General features: G+C 34.5%; 7 protein-coding genes across 7 annotated transcripts; 3 read left to right on the top strand and 4 right to left on the bottom strand.

The window, feature by feature from the left end:
- Positions 1-712: 712 nt before the first annotated feature.
- BX664DRAFT_366833 (uncharacterized protein) lies at positions 713-2,106 on the top strand (the record flags this gene model as incomplete). Its single annotated transcript, XM_051548542.1, has 3 exons — positions 713-959; positions 996-1,469; positions 1,553-2,106. 3 exons carry the CDS (start codon positions 713-715, stop codon positions 2,104-2,106), a joined length of 1,275 nt encoding a protein of 424 aa, XP_051397056.1.
- A 321-nt stretch (positions 2,107-2,427) lies between these two features.
- BX664DRAFT_340584 (phosphatidylethanolamine-binding protein) lies at positions 2,428-4,066 on the top strand. Its single transcript, XM_051546849.1, has 7 exons — positions 2,428-2,515; positions 2,574-2,703; positions 2,770-2,892; positions 2,971-3,252; positions 3,357-3,408; positions 3,479-3,768; positions 3,839-4,066. Exons 1-7 carry the CDS (start codon positions 2,456-2,458, stop codon positions 3,907-3,909), a joined length of 1,008 nt encoding a protein of 335 aa, XP_051397055.1. The 5' UTR covers positions 2,428-2,455; the 3' UTR covers positions 3,910-4,066.
- BX664DRAFT_340578 (uncharacterized protein) lies at positions 4,067-5,795 on the bottom strand. Its single transcript, XM_051546848.1, has 4 exons — positions 5,062-5,795; positions 4,939-4,990; positions 4,741-4,853; positions 4,067-4,657 (listed from the first exon to the last, which is right to left on the bottom strand). The coding sequence occupies exons 1-4, from the start codon at positions 5,717-5,719 to the stop codon at positions 4,233-4,235; spliced, it is 1,248 nt and encodes a 415-aa protein (XP_051397054.1). The 5' UTR covers positions 5,720-5,795; the 3' UTR covers positions 4,067-4,232.
- A 454-nt stretch (positions 5,796-6,249) lies between these two features.
- On the top strand, positions 6,250-8,364 carry BX664DRAFT_340569 (ATP-NAD kinase-like domain-containing protein). Its single transcript, XM_051546847.1, has 9 exons — positions 6,250-6,418; positions 6,476-6,737; positions 6,795-7,045; positions 7,128-7,259; positions 7,342-7,445; positions 7,536-7,543; positions 7,626-7,675; positions 7,733-7,993; positions 8,073-8,364. The coding sequence occupies exons 2-8, from the start codon at positions 6,571-6,573 to the stop codon at positions 7,981-7,983; spliced, it is 963 nt and encodes a 320-aa protein (XP_051397053.1). The 5' UTR covers positions 6,250-6,418; positions 6,476-6,570; the 3' UTR covers positions 7,984-7,993; positions 8,073-8,364.
- A 490-nt stretch (positions 8,365-8,854) lies between these two features.
- BX664DRAFT_388482 (chitin synthase-domain-containing protein) lies at positions 8,855-13,563 on the bottom strand. Its single transcript, XM_051549478.1, has 3 exons — positions 13,390-13,563; positions 12,778-13,305; positions 8,855-12,684 (listed from the first exon to the last, which is right to left on the bottom strand). Exons 1-3 carry the CDS (start codon positions 13,520-13,522, stop codon positions 8,882-8,884), a joined length of 4,464 nt encoding a protein of 1,487 aa, XP_051397052.1. The 5' UTR covers positions 13,523-13,563; the 3' UTR covers positions 8,855-8,881.
- Positions 13,564-13,971: 408 nt separating this feature from the next.
- BX664DRAFT_285573 (cyclin-domain-containing protein) lies at positions 13,972-15,795 on the bottom strand. The gene is made up of 2 exons (XM_051541675.1): positions 15,198-15,795; positions 13,972-15,062 (listed from the first exon to the last, which is right to left on the bottom strand). Exons 1-2 carry the CDS (start codon positions 15,454-15,456, stop codon positions 14,116-14,118), a joined length of 1,206 nt encoding a protein of 401 aa, XP_051397051.1. The 5' UTR covers positions 15,457-15,795; the 3' UTR covers positions 13,972-14,115.
- Positions 15,796-16,095: 300 nt separating this feature from the next.
- On the bottom strand, positions 16,096-17,846 carry BX664DRAFT_340555 (uncharacterized protein). Its single transcript, XM_051546846.1, has 7 exons — positions 17,715-17,846; positions 17,342-17,539; positions 17,141-17,272; positions 16,987-17,031; positions 16,779-16,901; positions 16,561-16,699; positions 16,096-16,470 (listed from the first exon to the last, which is right to left on the bottom strand). Exons 1-7 carry the CDS (start codon positions 17,776-17,778, stop codon positions 16,257-16,259), a joined length of 915 nt encoding a protein of 304 aa, XP_051397050.1. The 5' UTR covers positions 17,779-17,846; the 3' UTR covers positions 16,096-16,256.
- Between the last annotated feature and the right edge of the window lie 157 nt (positions 17,847-18,003).

Here is an 18,003-nt window from a genome sequence, read left to right as displayed (position 1 = left end):
TTTTTTTTAACTTCTTTATTCTTCTTCCATTTCTTTTTTTTTTTCCTTCTCTTTCTTTTCTTGATTATACCAGCTTATTATTAATGCCCTTATTTTGACATTCACATATTAAAATATAATTCAACAGAAAAAAAAGAAACAAATCAAATTATTTTTCTTTTGTATATACCCTTCCTTTTTGTATAAAAAAAAAAGACTCTTTCTTCCCCTCTTTGTCACTCGTTTTTTTTTTTTATTTTCTTTTATTGTAAACTTCTTTCCCTTTCTTATTCTCTCATTCACCTTTTTTTTTTTATTATTATTCTTATTATTACATTCACTTATTCTGCATTATGGCCGCTATGCTCTCACAATCACCCGTTGTTCTTCGTACACAACAACAACAAAAAGAAGATCAAGACATACCTAATTACGTTCATGGCAAGATGCGACAGGTAATAAATAAATAATAAAAAAGATCACTTTGAGAGAGAGAGAATATGTCCTCCTTACTTGTGTGTCACCTCTCTTTTGATACGTTCTTTTCATTGTGAGCCCACCTTCCTTTTATAGGATGTTGGGTTTATTTTTACATTATTATCGTTACTCAATTTTTTTTTTTTTATCATCATTTTATTAGGCACAAGAAGTATGGTCTTATCCTCAAGAATGGCAACCACAGCCTTATATCAATAATCCTTGTTATTATTCTTATCAACATTATCCACCTCATATGTATCAACAACAACAATCACGTTCACATCGACCTCGTACTCAAAGTACTCCTTCCAATACAAATATTCAACCTCAAAAATCATCTTCTACTCCTACTTCTCAACAACAACAACAACATTTATATCAACAAAGACAAAGAAAAAACCGTTCTAATGATCCTCGTAGACCAAAATCAATGATGATGATGCAAACACCACCTTCTTCTCGTCCTATTCCTATCACTCCTGTCTCTTCATCTGATTCTGGTAGAAGATCTTCTATTACTTCTACATCCTCTACAGTTAGTCAATCCGTTTCTATTCGATCAGAAATGTCTCTTGGTACCAAATTATCTTTATCCAAACGTTTACGAAAGGTTTTTAGTGTGGGCAATTTAAGATCATCATCCTCATCAAAAAGTTTGGGTTCTCTGGGTGGAGCTAGCTCATCCAATGTATCCGTTGCTACTGTTGATATGATTCCTGAAGAAACCAGTGATTCTCCTATTACACCTTCTACTCCTCCTCAACGATCTCTTCGAAGAAGATCTTTAGCTTCCTTATCTACTTTATTCCAAAAATCATCTCCATCACCATCTTCACCACAACCTTCAACTCGTCGTCCTTCCACTACTACTACAACAACAACAACAACATCTAATTCTTCTTCTGACAAGAAAGATCGTCCTTCTTTACGTGTTGACACTACTCAACCTTCAATGACATCATCATCATCAACTCCAACATCATCAGCAGCAAGAAAACCTGCCTTTAAAGGTAAAAAAAAAAAAAAAAAACATAAATAACAAGGAGAAATAAACAAAGAAAGTATATAACTTATTATTATTATTATTTAATAGGACGATCTCCTGTAATTGCCCCTGATTCACCCAATTCCAGTGTTTCTACACGATCTCCAGTCACACGAGCACCAACACCTGGACCTCATCGATTAGCTTCTGGATTACCAAGTCCTACACCTTCAGCAACTTCATCATCATCATCTTCATCATCATCTCAACAAAAACAACGAGTTCCATCATTAACTCATGATGATGATGATGATCATCCTTCTGATTTGGCAATGGCACCTCCTCCTGTGATTGGATTACATTATGGTTTACCGATGCATGGATCACCTAAACTCAAACCTGCATCTTCATCATCCAGTTCGTTGATTGACCAAGTGACTCCTTTACCTTCCAGTAAGCGTCGGTTACAATTCTGTCCTACTGTTCAAGTCCATGAAACTTTTGCTTCTTCTGTATATGATCGTCGATGTGATGTCAATTCCACTTGTCAAAAACTTACCATGGTTATGGCTTTACAAATCAAACAAGAACTAAATGAATACAAACTCACTGAAATGGATGTCCACGTAGATAGTCGCAAATATACTCAATTCTTTTTGTAATTCCCCCTTTTTCTCTACCTCATATACTCTTTTCTTCTTCTTTTTTTTTTTTTTTGTTTGAATTGTTTTTTTTTCTCCTCCTCCCAGCTCTGTTTTCTTTTTCTTTTTTTTTTTCTTTTTTTTTTTTTCTCCTTTGTTTTACCATACATTTTGATAGTTTTACAACCTGCTAATAATAAAAAAAAAACATACATAACAGTTTGACGATAAGCCACTTGGATGGTATTGGATTATTTCAATTACTCTCCATTTCCTGTTTAACACTCCGAGGCTTTCCTTTTTTTTTTTTTTGACCCCTTCTCTCTCTGTTTGAATATTGTTTTTTTTTTTTTTTCCTTCCTTCATCGCCATGCTCCGTACAACGAATAAACGATTGACGACTATTTTTAATCAATATCGTAGTATTAAGGTAGTTTCGTTTATTTTATTGTACAACTGTTATTTATCTTTTATTTTGAATTCATTAGGTACAACGTTGGGCTTCTACTGAAACGAAAAATGTTGCTTATGAAGAAGCTCTTAAATTGATACAAGCTGACAAGGCGGAACGTTTAGAAATGTTATCTCGTGTTGAAAAGGAATTAGCTCGTGTTAAAGGTATAGGAAGAGAATCTTTTTATTGACAGACATGGTCATTCATTCTTTTTTTTTTTTTTTTGGTAGATACTTCTTCACCTACACAATCGGCACAACTTGCAGCTTTGAATACTCTAAAATATGATCTACAAGTCAAGGCTGAATTGAATGATCCTGAAGTACGAGCCAATTTTGAAAACAACCAGAACAGTAAAGTCTACCAACAAAACAAAGAAAGAAAAACAGTAGACGACATTTATTAATACCTTTTTTTTTTGTAATATATAGTTGATATGTCACGACCTGTTTATCGATATCTTACTCAACGACAATTTGAAAAACAACCTCGTGCTAAACTTTTGGAACGTATTACTCAAATGAATGTGGCTCCTGATGTGGTGGATATCGATGTCAATCCAACCGTGGAAATCAAGTTACAATTGGATGATTCATCCATCATAGAACCCGGTGTATTCACTACTCCTGAACAAAGTATCTCTCGTCCTCACATCCAGGTCACCAATTTCCATACTGAACGTCGACTTTATACCATGATGCTTGTGGATCCTGGTAAGGAAAAAGACATACATATAGGGGAATAATAAAGTATTCCTTTTTTTCTTTTTTAATACTCAATTTACCTTTTTTTTTTTTTATGTATCTAAATAAATTAGATTCACCTGATGTGGCCAATAAAACATATCAACAACATTGTCATTGGTTAATGTAAGTGGATTGGAAACTAAGTTATAAAAAAAAAAAAAAAGATGAGGTATTGATGATTATTTTTGTATAGAACCAATGTACCCTTATCTGCCACTCAACCTACAGTTCAAGATGGTAATACGATTCTTGATTACATCCCACCTCATCCTCAAAAAGGTACCAAAGCTCATCGATATACACTCATTGCTTATGAACAAGGAAATCAAGGACAAGATACATTGGATTCTGTCACTGTGAATCAACGAGATGGATTTGATGCCAAGACATTTGCAAAGGAACATGGTTTAACCGTTCGAGGAGTTACCTTCTTCCGTCAAAAATGGAATGAATCTGTCAGCAAGATTTATAGTGATATCTTAGGTAAGGAGATAAAAAAAAGAGGGGAAAAATAATAGAAATCACTGACTTATCTTTTTTTTTATATATATAGGTATCAAGGAACCAATTTATGGTAAACCACCAAAACCAGAACGTATTATTCAACGCACTATGTATATCTAGTAGATTTAGTTATAATTTTTAGTATTTCTTTTTTTTTTTGCCATCATCATTTCATCTTGTCATATTATTTTTTTTATCACGTTCTTTTTTTTTTCCACACAACATAGATTATTCTATTTATATATATATTTACATTATCAAAAAGAATAAAACGAAATTTCATTTTATCTTTGTTAGTTTAGTTGAAATCTCCTGAAATGATTTTTTTTTTTTTTGCGAAACCCAAAGGAGGTCTATAGAAAACAACAAGAAAAAGGAGGGAGATGATAGAATTGTTTATTTCTGTTTTAAATGATAGGAGATATGGAATCAATTATAACTAACTAGGGTACAGTGGCGGCAGTAGAGGAGGCGGGCATGGTTTTTCGTCGACCTTTTTTGATAGCATCCCAATCGATGCCCGAGGTGGCCTGTTGTTTGAGTCGTAAACTGGTACGTGAAGTCAATGAGGCTGCTTGTTTCCGTTTCTCTTCTTCCAATTGTAGTTGACGTTGTTTGGCGGCTTCGGCTCTTGCACGGACAGTAGCTGTTTGACCAGGGCGGTATGTGGATGCCGTGGATGATGTTGTTCTTGTGGAACTAGATCTGGACAATGCGGTAGGTGGTGGGGAGGAAGTAACCGAGGATGATGATGACTTGATCGAAGGTGTACGACTCATTTTTTGACCAGTAGGTGAGACTGATGATTTGATGACTTGTTTGGATGGTGTCACGGTAATAGGTGATTCACATCGAGGTGGGACAGGTGCTATATCATCAAATAAAAAAAAAAAGAAATGTGAAAAAAAAAGGTTCTTTTCTATAAATATATCACCTTTGTCATGTATGTACCTGACATGCGTCTTGTTGCCTTTGCTGAATCTTTGGTCTGTTGTACTTGTGATTTCTTGCCTTTGCTAGAGTCCAAGTATGATCTTAAATCTGGAATCGTAGGATTATGAACACTAGTAAAAAGAAAAAATCATGTGGATGAGTCAGTATATATATATATAGTAGAAAATGAAAGATAGATTTTTTGAAAGCATTTACCTGGTTGGTCTTGATGAGTTTCTATTTGATTTTGGAGTATCATCAAGTTCAACTAGATAAAAAAAAATGAACGTCAGTATAAATAAAATCATCAGTAAAGTAAAGTATTTTCAAAGATTGTACCTGGTATCCAAGTTGTAATATTCATTTCCTTAGTGGTTGACTTGCGTTCTGAAACACTAAGTTGATCATTGGAAGTAGTTTTGGTGTTATTATTGTTGTCGTTGTTGTTACCTTTGGTGATATTGTCAGTATCATGATGTCCCCACCATTCAGGAAAAGTATAAGGCATTGTTGATTTTTCTGATGGTTTGCCAGCTACTGGAGGAGAAGAAGAAGAAGGCATTGAATGTTGAGTTGGTTCCTGAGTTGGAGAACCTAAAGCTGGCCTTCCTAATGATGCACTGTACATGTCGTCTTCTTCCATAATGGGTTTGCATTCAAGGTGCGGTTGGTCTTCTTGTTGTTTCAGAATGGAAGGCATTGTCTTGTTAATGATATCAGAAGGTACCAATTGTTGAGAGGTTTGTACAGGAGAAGCTAACATGGGAGTGGAAGCTAAGGATGATAATGAAGACGAATAATAAGGTTTGTGAGCTATGGCTTCATCAGCACCCTTTTGTAACAAGTCAACAGATAAAAGGTTGATACGTTCGCGGTCATTGGAATATAAGACAGCAAAACAGATGAGTTCTTTCAACACAGTAAAACATTCAGTAGGTGGATATTTATTAATATATTGATGTACATAAGGTGGTAATGTAGATAAAAACGACTCCATAGAATTAATAAGGGGAAATAAATAAAAAGTGAAAAAGAAGGCAATATAGAAAAGAGAGAAAAAAAAGAAAAAAAAAAAGAAGGTCAGCTGGATTTGAAAACATGTAAAGAAGTGATTTTTTCCTTTTCACTCTTCCCACTTTTTGACATTCCCAAAAAGATAAAACTGGTAATAGAAGGGATGAATGATCACTACTTTTTTTGAAATACCGATGTCAAAAAGAATAACAAACAGAGATAAAAAGATGCATAAATTTTTGTCTAGTAGTATTTTTTTTTACAAATTGTCAACTAGTTTATATCAAATATCATTTTTTAATGTAAAATCATCATTCGACTTTTGTTACTGATCGATTAACTTTAGAAGATCAGCATGATTCTCTTTTTGCATGGATAAAAAACAAAACCATTCGCTGAAAAACAACGCCAGGATTTTCTATTATTTCAAAGCTGTTCATTTTTAACTCCGTCGCATCAACAAAATGACTCACCTAAGATCTTTCTTTTCGTCTTTTTCTTTCTTTTTTTTTTTTTTTTTTTTTATCATTCTTTATGTTTCTTCGCCGGATAAATTCACAACATCGTTTATCTATTACTTTGATTAGACAACGACGATTCTACCAAATTGGTTCTCCAGCCAGAGCAGCTATTTTACCTGATAAAGTAGATGTTGCTTTGACACCTGATGTACACGAACATGGTAAACTTGATCCATTCACTCTTCTATTCGTTTACTTACTATTCTGACTTGTAATAGCTTCCCTTCATAGTGATACGGAACGGTTACCTTTTATGACACCTCGACATGCCAATGATATAGTGCAAGTACCAGGAAGTACCTTTGGGTAAGGAATGTATATAATAGCATTTGGGCTTTCTTTATTGACTTTGAATGATCTATATATATATATATATAGAGGACAATTCAGATTGGAATGGAAACAATTACCTCGAAATATTTTGATTGTTAAAAAGCCTAACGATGTGAATACAGAGAAAGCTTTGGTAGATATTGCAAAGTAAGGAAGTTTTTCTTTTTTTTTTTTTTTCTTAAACCTTTTTTTTTTTTTTAATAGTTGGCTGAACGACAATTATCCTGGTGTCAATATCATTGTGGAACCTGAGGTAGCAGATCATTTCAAACACGATATTCCTTTTGCCAATGTAATACCCAAGGAACAACAACATGAATATACAAGAATGGTGGATTTTGCTATCTCTCTTGGTGGTGATGGTACGATGCTTCATTTGTCTTCTTTATTTCCCAAGGCTGTTCCTCCTGTGGTATGTTTCTCTATGGGTACCCTTGGTTTTCTAATGTCCTTTAGTAAGTAATAGATCAAATGATATTTTTATATCATTTTTATTACTGATAATAATTCATTATTTTTTCTTTTTTATGAAATTAGAATTCTCTCATTATGCAAAAGTGTTGGAAGATATGATGTATGGTCGATTTGCTTTGATGCTCAGGATGCGATTATTTTGTTCACTTCATCAGTATGATGGTCGAAGGATTACAGTGGATGGAATGGAAGTAGGTAAGATTTATTTATATAATTGAGAATTAAAATATATGTACATATGATTTTTAGGATAATGATTCTTTTTTTTTGTTTAAAGGTGATCGTCAGGTGATGAATGAAGTGACTTTACATAGAGGTAGATACCCTCATTTGACTTCTATTGACTGTTATGTAGACAATCATCATTTAACTGAATGTGTGGTAAGATACTTACAAGAGAAAAAAAATGATCACGGTGACTAATAGATCATTTTATTCTTTTCATTATATATCCATAAATTATTATTGCAGGCCGATGGGTAAGAAAGATTAGATTTACCAAATTCTATTTCTTCTTACCAACTTTTTTTTTATTATTATTACTATTTTCTTTTTCCTTAGATTGATTGTATCAACACCAACGGGATCAACTGCTTACTCTTTATCAGCAGGCAAGTCATCAAACGATGTACTTATATGTATTCATCTCATTCTTATATTGTATTTAGGTGGACCTATTGTACATCCAAGTGTTCAAAGCTTGGTCTTGACTCCTATTTGTCCTCGATCTCTTTCATTTCGGACAGTCTTGTTACCTCCAAGTGCTGCCATCCAACTCAAAGTAAACATGATTTTAAGAGAAAGAAGAATAACATTAATGACATGTTTCATCATTTATATATTAGATTGGGGAATCAAGCAAAAGTCAAATAGAAGTATCCATGGATGGACAGGAAATATTCATGTTGGACAAGGGTGAATACTTACAAGTAAGTAAATCAATGAGAACGAAATGATTTTTATATTCATTTTTTTTTTTTTTTTTTTTTTGGTAAAAACCATACATAGGTCAGGATGTCCAAATACCCAGTACCTTGTGTCACTCGTACCAGCGAAGGAAATGATTGGGCTCAGGATATCAACGAACTATTGAAATGGAATCATCAATTCAAACGTGCTATGTGATGTGGATCCTTTAGTGATAATATTTCCTTTTTGTACATATTATATATATATATATATTTCATTATTAGATAGAATATACTACATTTTTGTACACTCATAAACTGCTCTCCACATCGATCTGATTTTGACTACTTTAAGCTTATGACTGTATCCACTATGTACATAGATATTCAATAAAAAAAAATTTTAATAATAAAATCGTTTTACTTAACATTAATATCAATATCGTTATTCGTCACCTCCATTATTTTTTCATATCCATCGACAGTCGATCACCACCATCAAGATATCCTCTACCTGATCCCAAGAACCCTTGCATTATCAAAAGTAGTTTCTTTTTTTTTTCTCCTCAATTTCTTCGTTGATAAAAATGAAAACCAAGTTTCCATAACATTCAAACCTTTATATAAAATCATTCCTTTCAAATTCAATTTTGCCACTAAATATAAAAAATGTTTAAAAAACGTTCCAGAGGTGCGTTTATTTCTTTATTCAATCAATGTATAATACAGAATTCAATAAAAAAAAAAAAAAGGACGTGATAAAATTAAACTATGGTAGAATAAACGACTAAAGGAAAAATGTACAAGAGATAAGAGATGAATGTGTGTGTATATATGTATACGTATGCATAAAAAAAAAAAAAAAAAAAAAAAAAAAAAAAAGGGTAGTTCATATAACATAATGGGGAATCACAAAGTAGACTGTTGGGCCAATAGTTGCAATGTAGTTTCTTCAATACAATTGTTAATAGTTTCTTGTAAACTGTCCAATCGAGTACGATCACCAAGAACAGTAGCTAAATGTTCCTTGACTTGCGCTCGTGTGGTAGAGTCCAAATCCGCACTAGATAGATAGGATCGTATTTCCATCTGAATCAATTCGATAAACGTTGTTGCATTATGCTGAGAGGTATCACTTGTATTTCGTTGATGTTGAATAGATGAGCTTCTGGAAACAGATCTTTGTTGTTGTTGCTGCTGTTGTTGATGATGATGATGAAGTCGTCGTTGTTGTTGAGGTCTCATTGTCCCAATATTGATATCGTTCTTGTTGTTCACATAAGATGCTTGTCGTTGCCTGTACGCTGCCGCTGTCATAGCCGCTGCTGATCGTTCCGGTATCTTGAGACCAACTCGACCATGAATGGCCATGCTTCGTCCTTCTTCATCTTCTCTATCACGGTATTCCCTACATTCCAATGTTGTTTCTGGATCGAGACTAAGGCAAGAATTGGTGATTGATGTTTGTGAAGTGACTGATTGACGATCCAATGGCAAAGGCATCGCTGATTCTGCTGAATAAGATCGATAATGACCCATTGTATCTCTTCCTGCACCATCCCCTGATGATGATGATATCGTTTCTTCCATGGGTATAAACATGTCAGGTGCATTGTTGTAATAATCGTAACTTCGGCTAGATTGATGACTAAAGTAGGATGATTGAGAATGACTTGCTTTATGTTGTTTGTACTGTTGTCGTTGTTGCTGATGTGAAGATAATGATGGTTGATATTGATGATGATGATGATGATGATGATGTGTAACAACTTCTGCCATTGGATATATAGATGATGACGTTGAATCAATATTATTATTGCTGTTGTTGTTGTTATTATTATTCATATTATTATTGTTGTTGATGATGATGTTGTTATTGATTGCATATCCATCGTCAAAGGGGTTGTCATAATTGTCAGCAAAAGGATTTGTTGCTAAACTGTCAGTGGGTGAAGACGTAGTTCTACCATCTGTTAATCGTGATCGAGGTAATAAATCGGTATCTATATCGCCATCATTGATTTCCATATTATCACCTAGTCGCTTGGTATGCATTGTTCCATAAATATCTCCAACAGATGTCACTGGTCGATAACCACTGGTCGTTCCACGGAAACTTGCATATTCATCCTTCATCTGTGCCAATGGTGGAGGAGAAGGTGAGATCACATCCACGCCACTTGCTGCTGAATTGATATTAGAAAGAGATTGATTTTGACCAAAAACTGTAAATCCAGTGAATTTCGCATCCAGAGCAGCAGTCTCTTCAGTAGCACGTTCATAAGCCCTTTGAGCTTCGATGGTTTCGTATTCACCTAGTTGCATTCGTACCACAGCATCTGTTTCTTCATCATCGCCACCATTGCCTTCATTGTTGCTATTCTTTTGTTCACCTTCCATCACGACGCCATTTCCTGAACGTTGTCGCCTTTTTTCATGTAGTTGTTCCACCCGTCTTGAATATTCATCATCCACGCACCCATGTAATCGATCATTCCAACGCCAACCACCTGCCGTAGGCCACACATCATACCACCGTTCAGCATGATCACTACACCATACCGCTACTAATGGAAACCAAATGGCAAAAAGAGGCACCGAGAACAGACAATAAAGGAAAAACCAAATCACATACTTGAATTGTCGTCGGATCAAAAAGTACACAATATGGAGGATGAATAGAGCACTGAAGCTTATCGCAATGATATAATAAGCTTGACCTTTTCGTAAGAAGCACCGAATGAAGACACCATAGAGATAGATAATGATAGGCATCGATAAGATCATATCCAATATTTTTGTGAATGACAAGAACCAGGAAGCAAATCCAATGTGTCTCGCTGCTCGTGTCATTTCGACTTGATTGTGGAAGGCAGCACGAAGATTTCTACTTTGTAAAGCTTGTAGAGCCCAGTAATTGGTTGGAATAGTTGCATAGCCTACAGCATCAGGTTCAAATCCAAGATGATGATGAGGATGAGATCGAAGTAGGACAACACCAAAATATTGATCTTCACCAAGTAAAAGGACATTTTTCATATGTAGTGTATCCGGTTGTGGGGTTGCAAAACTTCGTAAAACGGTGGGATGAATACAACATGGTCGAGTGTTTGTGTTGGGTGATAGCGATAGTTGTGATTCTCTACCAGTGACAATGGAAGGTCGATCAGAAGATGAATACCAAGTTGGCTGAGGTAGCGTAGTATCACGTGGTAAAGTTGCAAAAGGATCTTCGTCGTCGTTATTATCGAATTCAATTTCATCACTGACTTTGGGCCACTTGCTACGTATTGATTCTTGTGAAGTTGATTGACTTTTGCTGATTCGTTTTTGTCGCATCCTCCAACGTAGTTGATTCTTACCACTGCTGTCGTTATTATTATTGATATTGTTGTTGTGATCCATGCCAAGAGAAGGAGAAGGTGTATTTTCTGTCCATATTTTGTACATCACCAAACCACCATTGATTGTCAGTACATTTCCTAAACAAGCCTCATAAGCCAAACCAGTGAAAAATGTCATATACAGAGGGAAGATTTGTAACATAGTGATAACGTTTTGTTCAGGATTAGCAGGACGAATATGACCACTGACTGCAAGCATTCTACGATCTCGTTCGAGTCTTGCCACAAGTTTGTGTACCACATCATTTTGAACTTGAGTATCAGCATCAGTCACCATCATATACTTGAATCGCCGAGGATCAATACCAAGAACATTGTAACATTGATTGAATAATTCATATTCCAAAGGAGTCATTCGATTTGAAGCCAAATTCGTACATCGCTCCAAAAAGCCTAAAACCAAAAGCATTGAATCCCGTTTGCCTCTATTACCAGGAGCACGTCCAACAGAAATTTCACCTGGAGCGCCAACTTTGACGATGACCATAAAAGGAACACGATTTCGACCAGTTTCATAAAATCCAGAGTAGACTTTTGCAAAGTTGATTTTTCGACGATGTTGACCTAAAGATACATAAGCATGAGGTGTTGTTGCTTGAGCGGTCGAGCATCCCAAAGCTTCCAATACACAGGTATATGTCTCCTTTGTATCTTGAGAACTTTGTACCACACCATCACAGACAAACATGAGCATTTTTCTAGAATCATCATAATTTGTTCTTGCCAAAGAATTCAGGGTATCACGGATAGTTTCGGCATTTTCGGCATAACAAGGGATCATTAGTATAGTCATAGGCCACACACGGGAATTTCCACCAGTTGAGAATTCGGGATTGGATTTAAATAGAGAACGTTGTACCCATTTCAGACGAGAGAGATTAGCTAGATTCATCTTGATCAAGAAATAAAGAAGACCACAACCCATAGTAGCCCATAAAGCAGGATTTATTCGTAAACATTCTTCCACTTTTCCATTACTTGTAATACCAACTTGAAACATATCCCTGAGGCATCCACGATATGTCTCCGAGTCAGAAGTTATATTGCCAGCTTCAAAATAAGGAGTAATATCAGAGCCAAGTTTGAGATAGAGCAACGTAGTCAAGTCGAGAGGAAGAAACATTCGGTCAATAGCAAAAGCCCGAGAGTGAACACCATTGGCGACAAGAACAATGTTGGTTGCTGATTCCAAATAAGAAGTGACATCCAATACATCATTGTCTAATATGACAAAACCTTTACCAAGAGTAGAAGCCGTTGATAGTGTTGTATAATTCAATTCGATATCAGTGATGTCGTATACAATATCTATGATGAAGAAGAATGTCCTCAAGTTAGTTTTCTTTTTTATTATTATTATTATTATTATTATTTCTCTTCATATTTTTCTTTTTCACTTACTTCCTTTAGTACCAAGTGATTTTTCTTCTTGAATATCTTGAGGTAAATAATAACAAGGAGCACCAGTAACATTGGGTTGTGTTGGGTAAGGACAAGAAACAAGTTGATTGTCCTTAAAAAGATAGCCTTGATCGTTGTTTAACTTGAATTCTAACCATTGATCAGCCTTGGAGGACATACCAAAGTTACCAATACATCGTTGAAAAACAGGATTATCGTAAGGAGGATCTGCACCAAAAGAAGTATTGCGTTGTAAACCCATAAAAGTTGGAAACATGGGTGAAACATCGTAACCAGAATATTGATTAACTTGTTTTGCCATTTCAGTTGTTGAGCCATGCCAGTCGATAGCATTTTGTCGAAGACCTGCCATGCGAGAACCTTTGGAAAAAACGGCGGAAGAAGAGTAATACTTATTTTGATCACAAAAAAGAGTTGATATATATTCCAACCAAAAACAAAAAAACGCTGCGCAAAATAAAAAGATGCCCATCATAGTGATCTTTTCACGCCATGCTTGTCGAACAGCTATATAACAAAAACAAAAATAAGGTGAGTTTTTTTTTTTTTTTTTTTTTTTTTTTTTTCTATGATATTCAAGTATTCGCTTACATGGTGAGTTGAGGTTGAAGACATAATGTAAGATGAAGTCAGGTAAAAAGAATGTACATAATCGTGATAAAGTAACCCAAACAATCCTCCTAACTGTAGGTACATGCATACGGGAGGGATGACGGACTCTCATATGCACCAAAAACAGATAGAATAAGGAACCATAGACAAAGGGAAAAAAGAAAAAGAAAAAAAAGGAAGGAAGAAAAAAAAAATTGGGAGGTCCTTCATTTCTGAATGGAAAACAAAAGGCATTTTATTGTCCGCTGAGAGAGAGAGAGAGATTGCTGTTTGATTTGAATAACAATGAAGGAAAGGGGGAGATATTGTTACAAAGGATAAAAAAATAAAAAATAAAAGTGAGGTATGATATGTACGTGGATAAAATAAAATAAAAAAAAAGTGTTATATAAATAGTGACAAAAGTGAAAGAAAAAGAGAAAAGGAACGGGGGGAAGAAAGCATGACCATCAAACAAGTATAATGATATAAGAATAAACTATAAAATAAAATCATATAAGGAATAAGAAATAAGAAAAAGGAATAGCTATAATAATAAGAATAAATAATATAATAATAAGGAAAAAAAAAAAAAAAGGAAGGGTAGTGGGAGAAAAAAAAAACGATAGATAAAAGGGGAAATAAGAAAAAAAAAGGAATGATCATTGAGAGAGAAGGTTTTCTTGCTGCTACTGTTGTTGTTATTGTTGTTATTTCTTGAATTGATCATCCATGTCTTTGATTCCATTGTCTTGTTTGTTGATGAGGAATAAAATAATCATTATCCAATTTCCTTTTCTTGGGTGAGACTGGTTTCCAAAGCTGACATCGAATAGGTGATATTTGAGTAGGCGTTTGTAAAGGTGATGAGTGATTCGAACTTGGTAATGATATCGTTAGTACTGGCATTGGTGTTGAAGAAGGTGAGGATGAGAGTGATGGTGAAGTTGTATCAGATGATGTACGTTGCCGTTTACGTCTTGAAGTAGATTGTTCATAATAAGGTGATTGATGAACAAAATGAGATTGTTGTTGTTGTTGAGAAAAGAGATGATGATGATGATGATGATGAATAGAAGGAAAGTTAATTGGTGAAGTAATTGGACTTGTAGTAGATGATTGTTGTGAAGATGATAATGAAGAAGATGATAATGTAGGTGTTGTTGGTGTTGATGTTGTTGTTGGCATATTATAAGATAATAATACCATGGGATGATTTTGAGTTTTCGCTTCTACGTGCATATGAAGTAAATGATGCCATTGTTCAAATGTAGGTTGAGAAATGTATAATCGATAATCGACCAAATCCAAAAAGATACGTTCAGCAGCATTGATTTCAGCAACAGGAAGTCCAGCAATTTTTGCCCAAGCCGAGTTTCGATAGGTTTTATCTTGTACAAACTTTGAGGCTACCACCAAACTTGCAAGAAACATACGTCGACCACAACTAATATATGCACCTTCCCATTTATCTTGTTGACATTGTCGTAAATGAGCCATAATTGCTGGGCGAGACCGAAATAGATAAAACAGAGCTGTTTGAAGAGTTGAATATGTTGTACGTGATCGTTTTAATACTTCTTGAATAAATGTACGTAAAGGAACTACAGATGCTTGTCGATTGGATGGTATAGTTGAACACCACATGGTTTCGATGACGAGGGCGTTGGTGTCTAAGGTTTAAAAAATAATAATAGTAAAAAAAAAAAGTGGAGATAAATGATTAAATGGAAATAAAATGATTTCGGAGATGAAACATCATATGTATAATTATCTTTTGAATATTATTGTTCTGTGATGATCATTACCTACTAGGGCTTCCACATATGCCAATCGATTATTTAAGGTGCTGTTCTTCGTTCCGTTACAAGTACGCCGTCCAGAATAAGGTAAGGTCCGATGAGCTGATAACATGGCTCTTAAAGCATACATTTCGGGATCAGTTTGATGGCTGGGTTCAGTAAAACGTACACTTGATAATGTTTGTGTCACTGGCGCAGGTGGATGGTAGTAACAATGTAAAGTTGATGCATAGTAATGACCAGTAGTAGATAATAAAGAAGTCATCAAAATAAAAAGAAATGTAGATAAGTGAGAGAATAAAGGGAATGAAGAGAGAGAGGGACAGATAGAAAAGGAGGAAAGAAATACAATATGAAAGAATAAAAACAAAAAAAAAACAATGGGCTAAGTAACAAAATGCAACAAGGATGAACGTACAAAGAAAGAAAGAAAAAAAGAGGAAGAAGAGAGTGAGAGTGGAAAAAGGAATAAAAAGGAATCAGATCCTTTTTAGGAGAAGTACGAATATAAGAAAAAGAAGAAGGAAAAAGAAGAAGAAGAAAAAAGGAGACGGAGAGAAAGAAAGAAAGGAAGAAAGAAAAAGGGAGAAAATAAGGGGAAGAGAGAGAGAGAGAGCAGAAAGGAATAGACAAAAAGATGTTAAGCAATCAGCAAGACGGAGATAGAAATCAGAACAATGATGGAATACAAAAGATGACTGAAAAGGTAACTAGGCTATCTATTTTATATAGTATCATCCTATTAAAGCTCCATATGAGGAATCTTCCCTTGTGTTGACTTTTTTTATCTCGTGTTTTATTTGGTAGTGGCAAAAAAAAATAAAAAAAAAATAAAAAATAAACATTTGAAAACTATATATTGTGTGATAGATCAAATGGGTAAACTTAACTACCTAACTACCGAACTAACTAACTAACTAACTAACTAACTGACTGACTGATTGACTGACTAACTGACTAACTAATCAGTTATAACTAAATAAATAAAACAAAAAAAAAGATAAAAATAAAAAAAAAAATATCTAACTAAAAAATCAAATAACTAACAAACTAGAATCCAAATAGCTAATAAGGTCGGTCCCTGCGCTCGTGCCTATCCTTTCTATAAGAATTATCATCACGACCTCCACCCACATGACGGCTGTAATCATCTCGGCGCTTTCGCCCACCTCCGCGATCATCGTGTCCATTTCCCCTTTCACTGCTTCCTCGTGTTGATTCTGGACGAGTACGGCATTTGAAGCATTCGATACGTCTTGCAAAGTTGTTTGATCCACAGCTAAAAAAACACAATCAATATATCAAAATCAACTTATAATCAATATATCTAAAACCTCCTTCCCCTTTTTCTCTCTTTTTCTTTCTTTACCTTTTACACATCCAATCACCTTCATTTGTAGGAGTAAAGTTCGATCCATTGGTACCACCTCCTCGACTACCTCTATCACGGTATCCGCCTCCTCGGCCACCAGTTCTGCCACTATTAGAGCGTCCACCAGATGATCCAACTAAAAAAATCATAACATTTAATTATTATTATTATTATTATTATTATTTTGTTTTGTTTGTATTATATATATATCTTACATGAAGTAGTAGGTAATTTTCGTTCAGCCTTGGTAACTTGAATCACTTTTCCCATAAATTCTTTACCACTAAACCATTCAATCGCCGCATCAGCTGAAGGAGGATCATCATATGTCAATGTTGCTATAAAAATAAAAATAATAATAATGAAAATTATTGCCTTGATTAAGAAAAATAATCAAATTACAAAAGAAAAAAAAAATCTTACCATCACCCTTTGGTTTTCCTGTGCTTTTGTCGTAGTAAATCCAAACTAGAAGTAAATAAATAAATAAAAATATGTTACAATACTTGATTTCTTTTTCTATTTTTTTTTTTTTGTACACCCTCTACCAATAAATCTAACTACAAAGTTTTCTTACTTTTTGGTTTCCTTGTTTTTCGATCAGTTTTCAATATACCAATAGATCCAAAATGAGTAGCCAACTTTTCTTCAGTCACATCTTCAGGTAAATTGTTGATATATATAGTATCTTGGATCTTTTGGACTCCATCTAAGCCAAAAAAAAAAAAAAAAATAACTTAAAATAAATAACTCTTTTTTTTCATAATCATTACATTACCTTTAGGTTCTTCCCTATGATAGGAACGGTCTTCTCTATAAGATCGACCACGATCACTTCCACCATAAGATTGTTCTTCATTACGGTCCCCATAGTATTGAGAGGTCTGCTGCTGATCGTATCCATAGTAATTGTCATAAGAAGTTGACTCTTGTTGATATCCAGAGTAATCATATTGACCTTGATCGGAATAATCATCTGAAGCGGAAGGAGAGAGAGAGAGAGAGTATATGTCCCAAAAAGATGATCAATAAAAAACATGATATACTTTATATGCAGTATATGTTATACAAGTATATATAGAATATATACATATATAACATATACATCAATAATGTTTAACTAATGATAGGTTCTTTTTTCCTTTCTTTACATTGCTGATCCGAGTAGTATTGATTTTCTTCAGAGTATTGTTCTGCTGGTGGTTGTTCTGACATTGTATAGAAATATAAAAAAAGAAAGGAAAAAGAAGAAAAAAATTGAAGCCTGGTTGCGTCGATACTCTATGACTGGATTTTTTTCAAATACCGCGTTTCACTTGTGTTCGCGGTCTGGTACATCTCTCTTTCTTTTCTTTGACCTTTTTTTTTTTTTTCTTATGCTAACCTCATGTTCAGACACAGATCTTGAACAACTTTATCATGAAATACTTGAAACGTCTT

The sequence above is a fragment of the Halteromyces radiatus genome (assembly GCF_025201355.1).
Source record: "Halteromyces radiatus strain CBS 162.75 chromosome Unknown BX664scaffold_8, whole genome shotgun sequence".
Lineage (NCBI taxonomy): Eukaryota > Fungi > Mucoromycota > Mucoromycetes > Mucorales > Cunninghamellaceae > Halteromyces > Halteromyces radiatus.
Note: the sequence above shows the minus strand (reverse complement) of the source record. Positions and strands in the feature narration are given on the sequence as shown.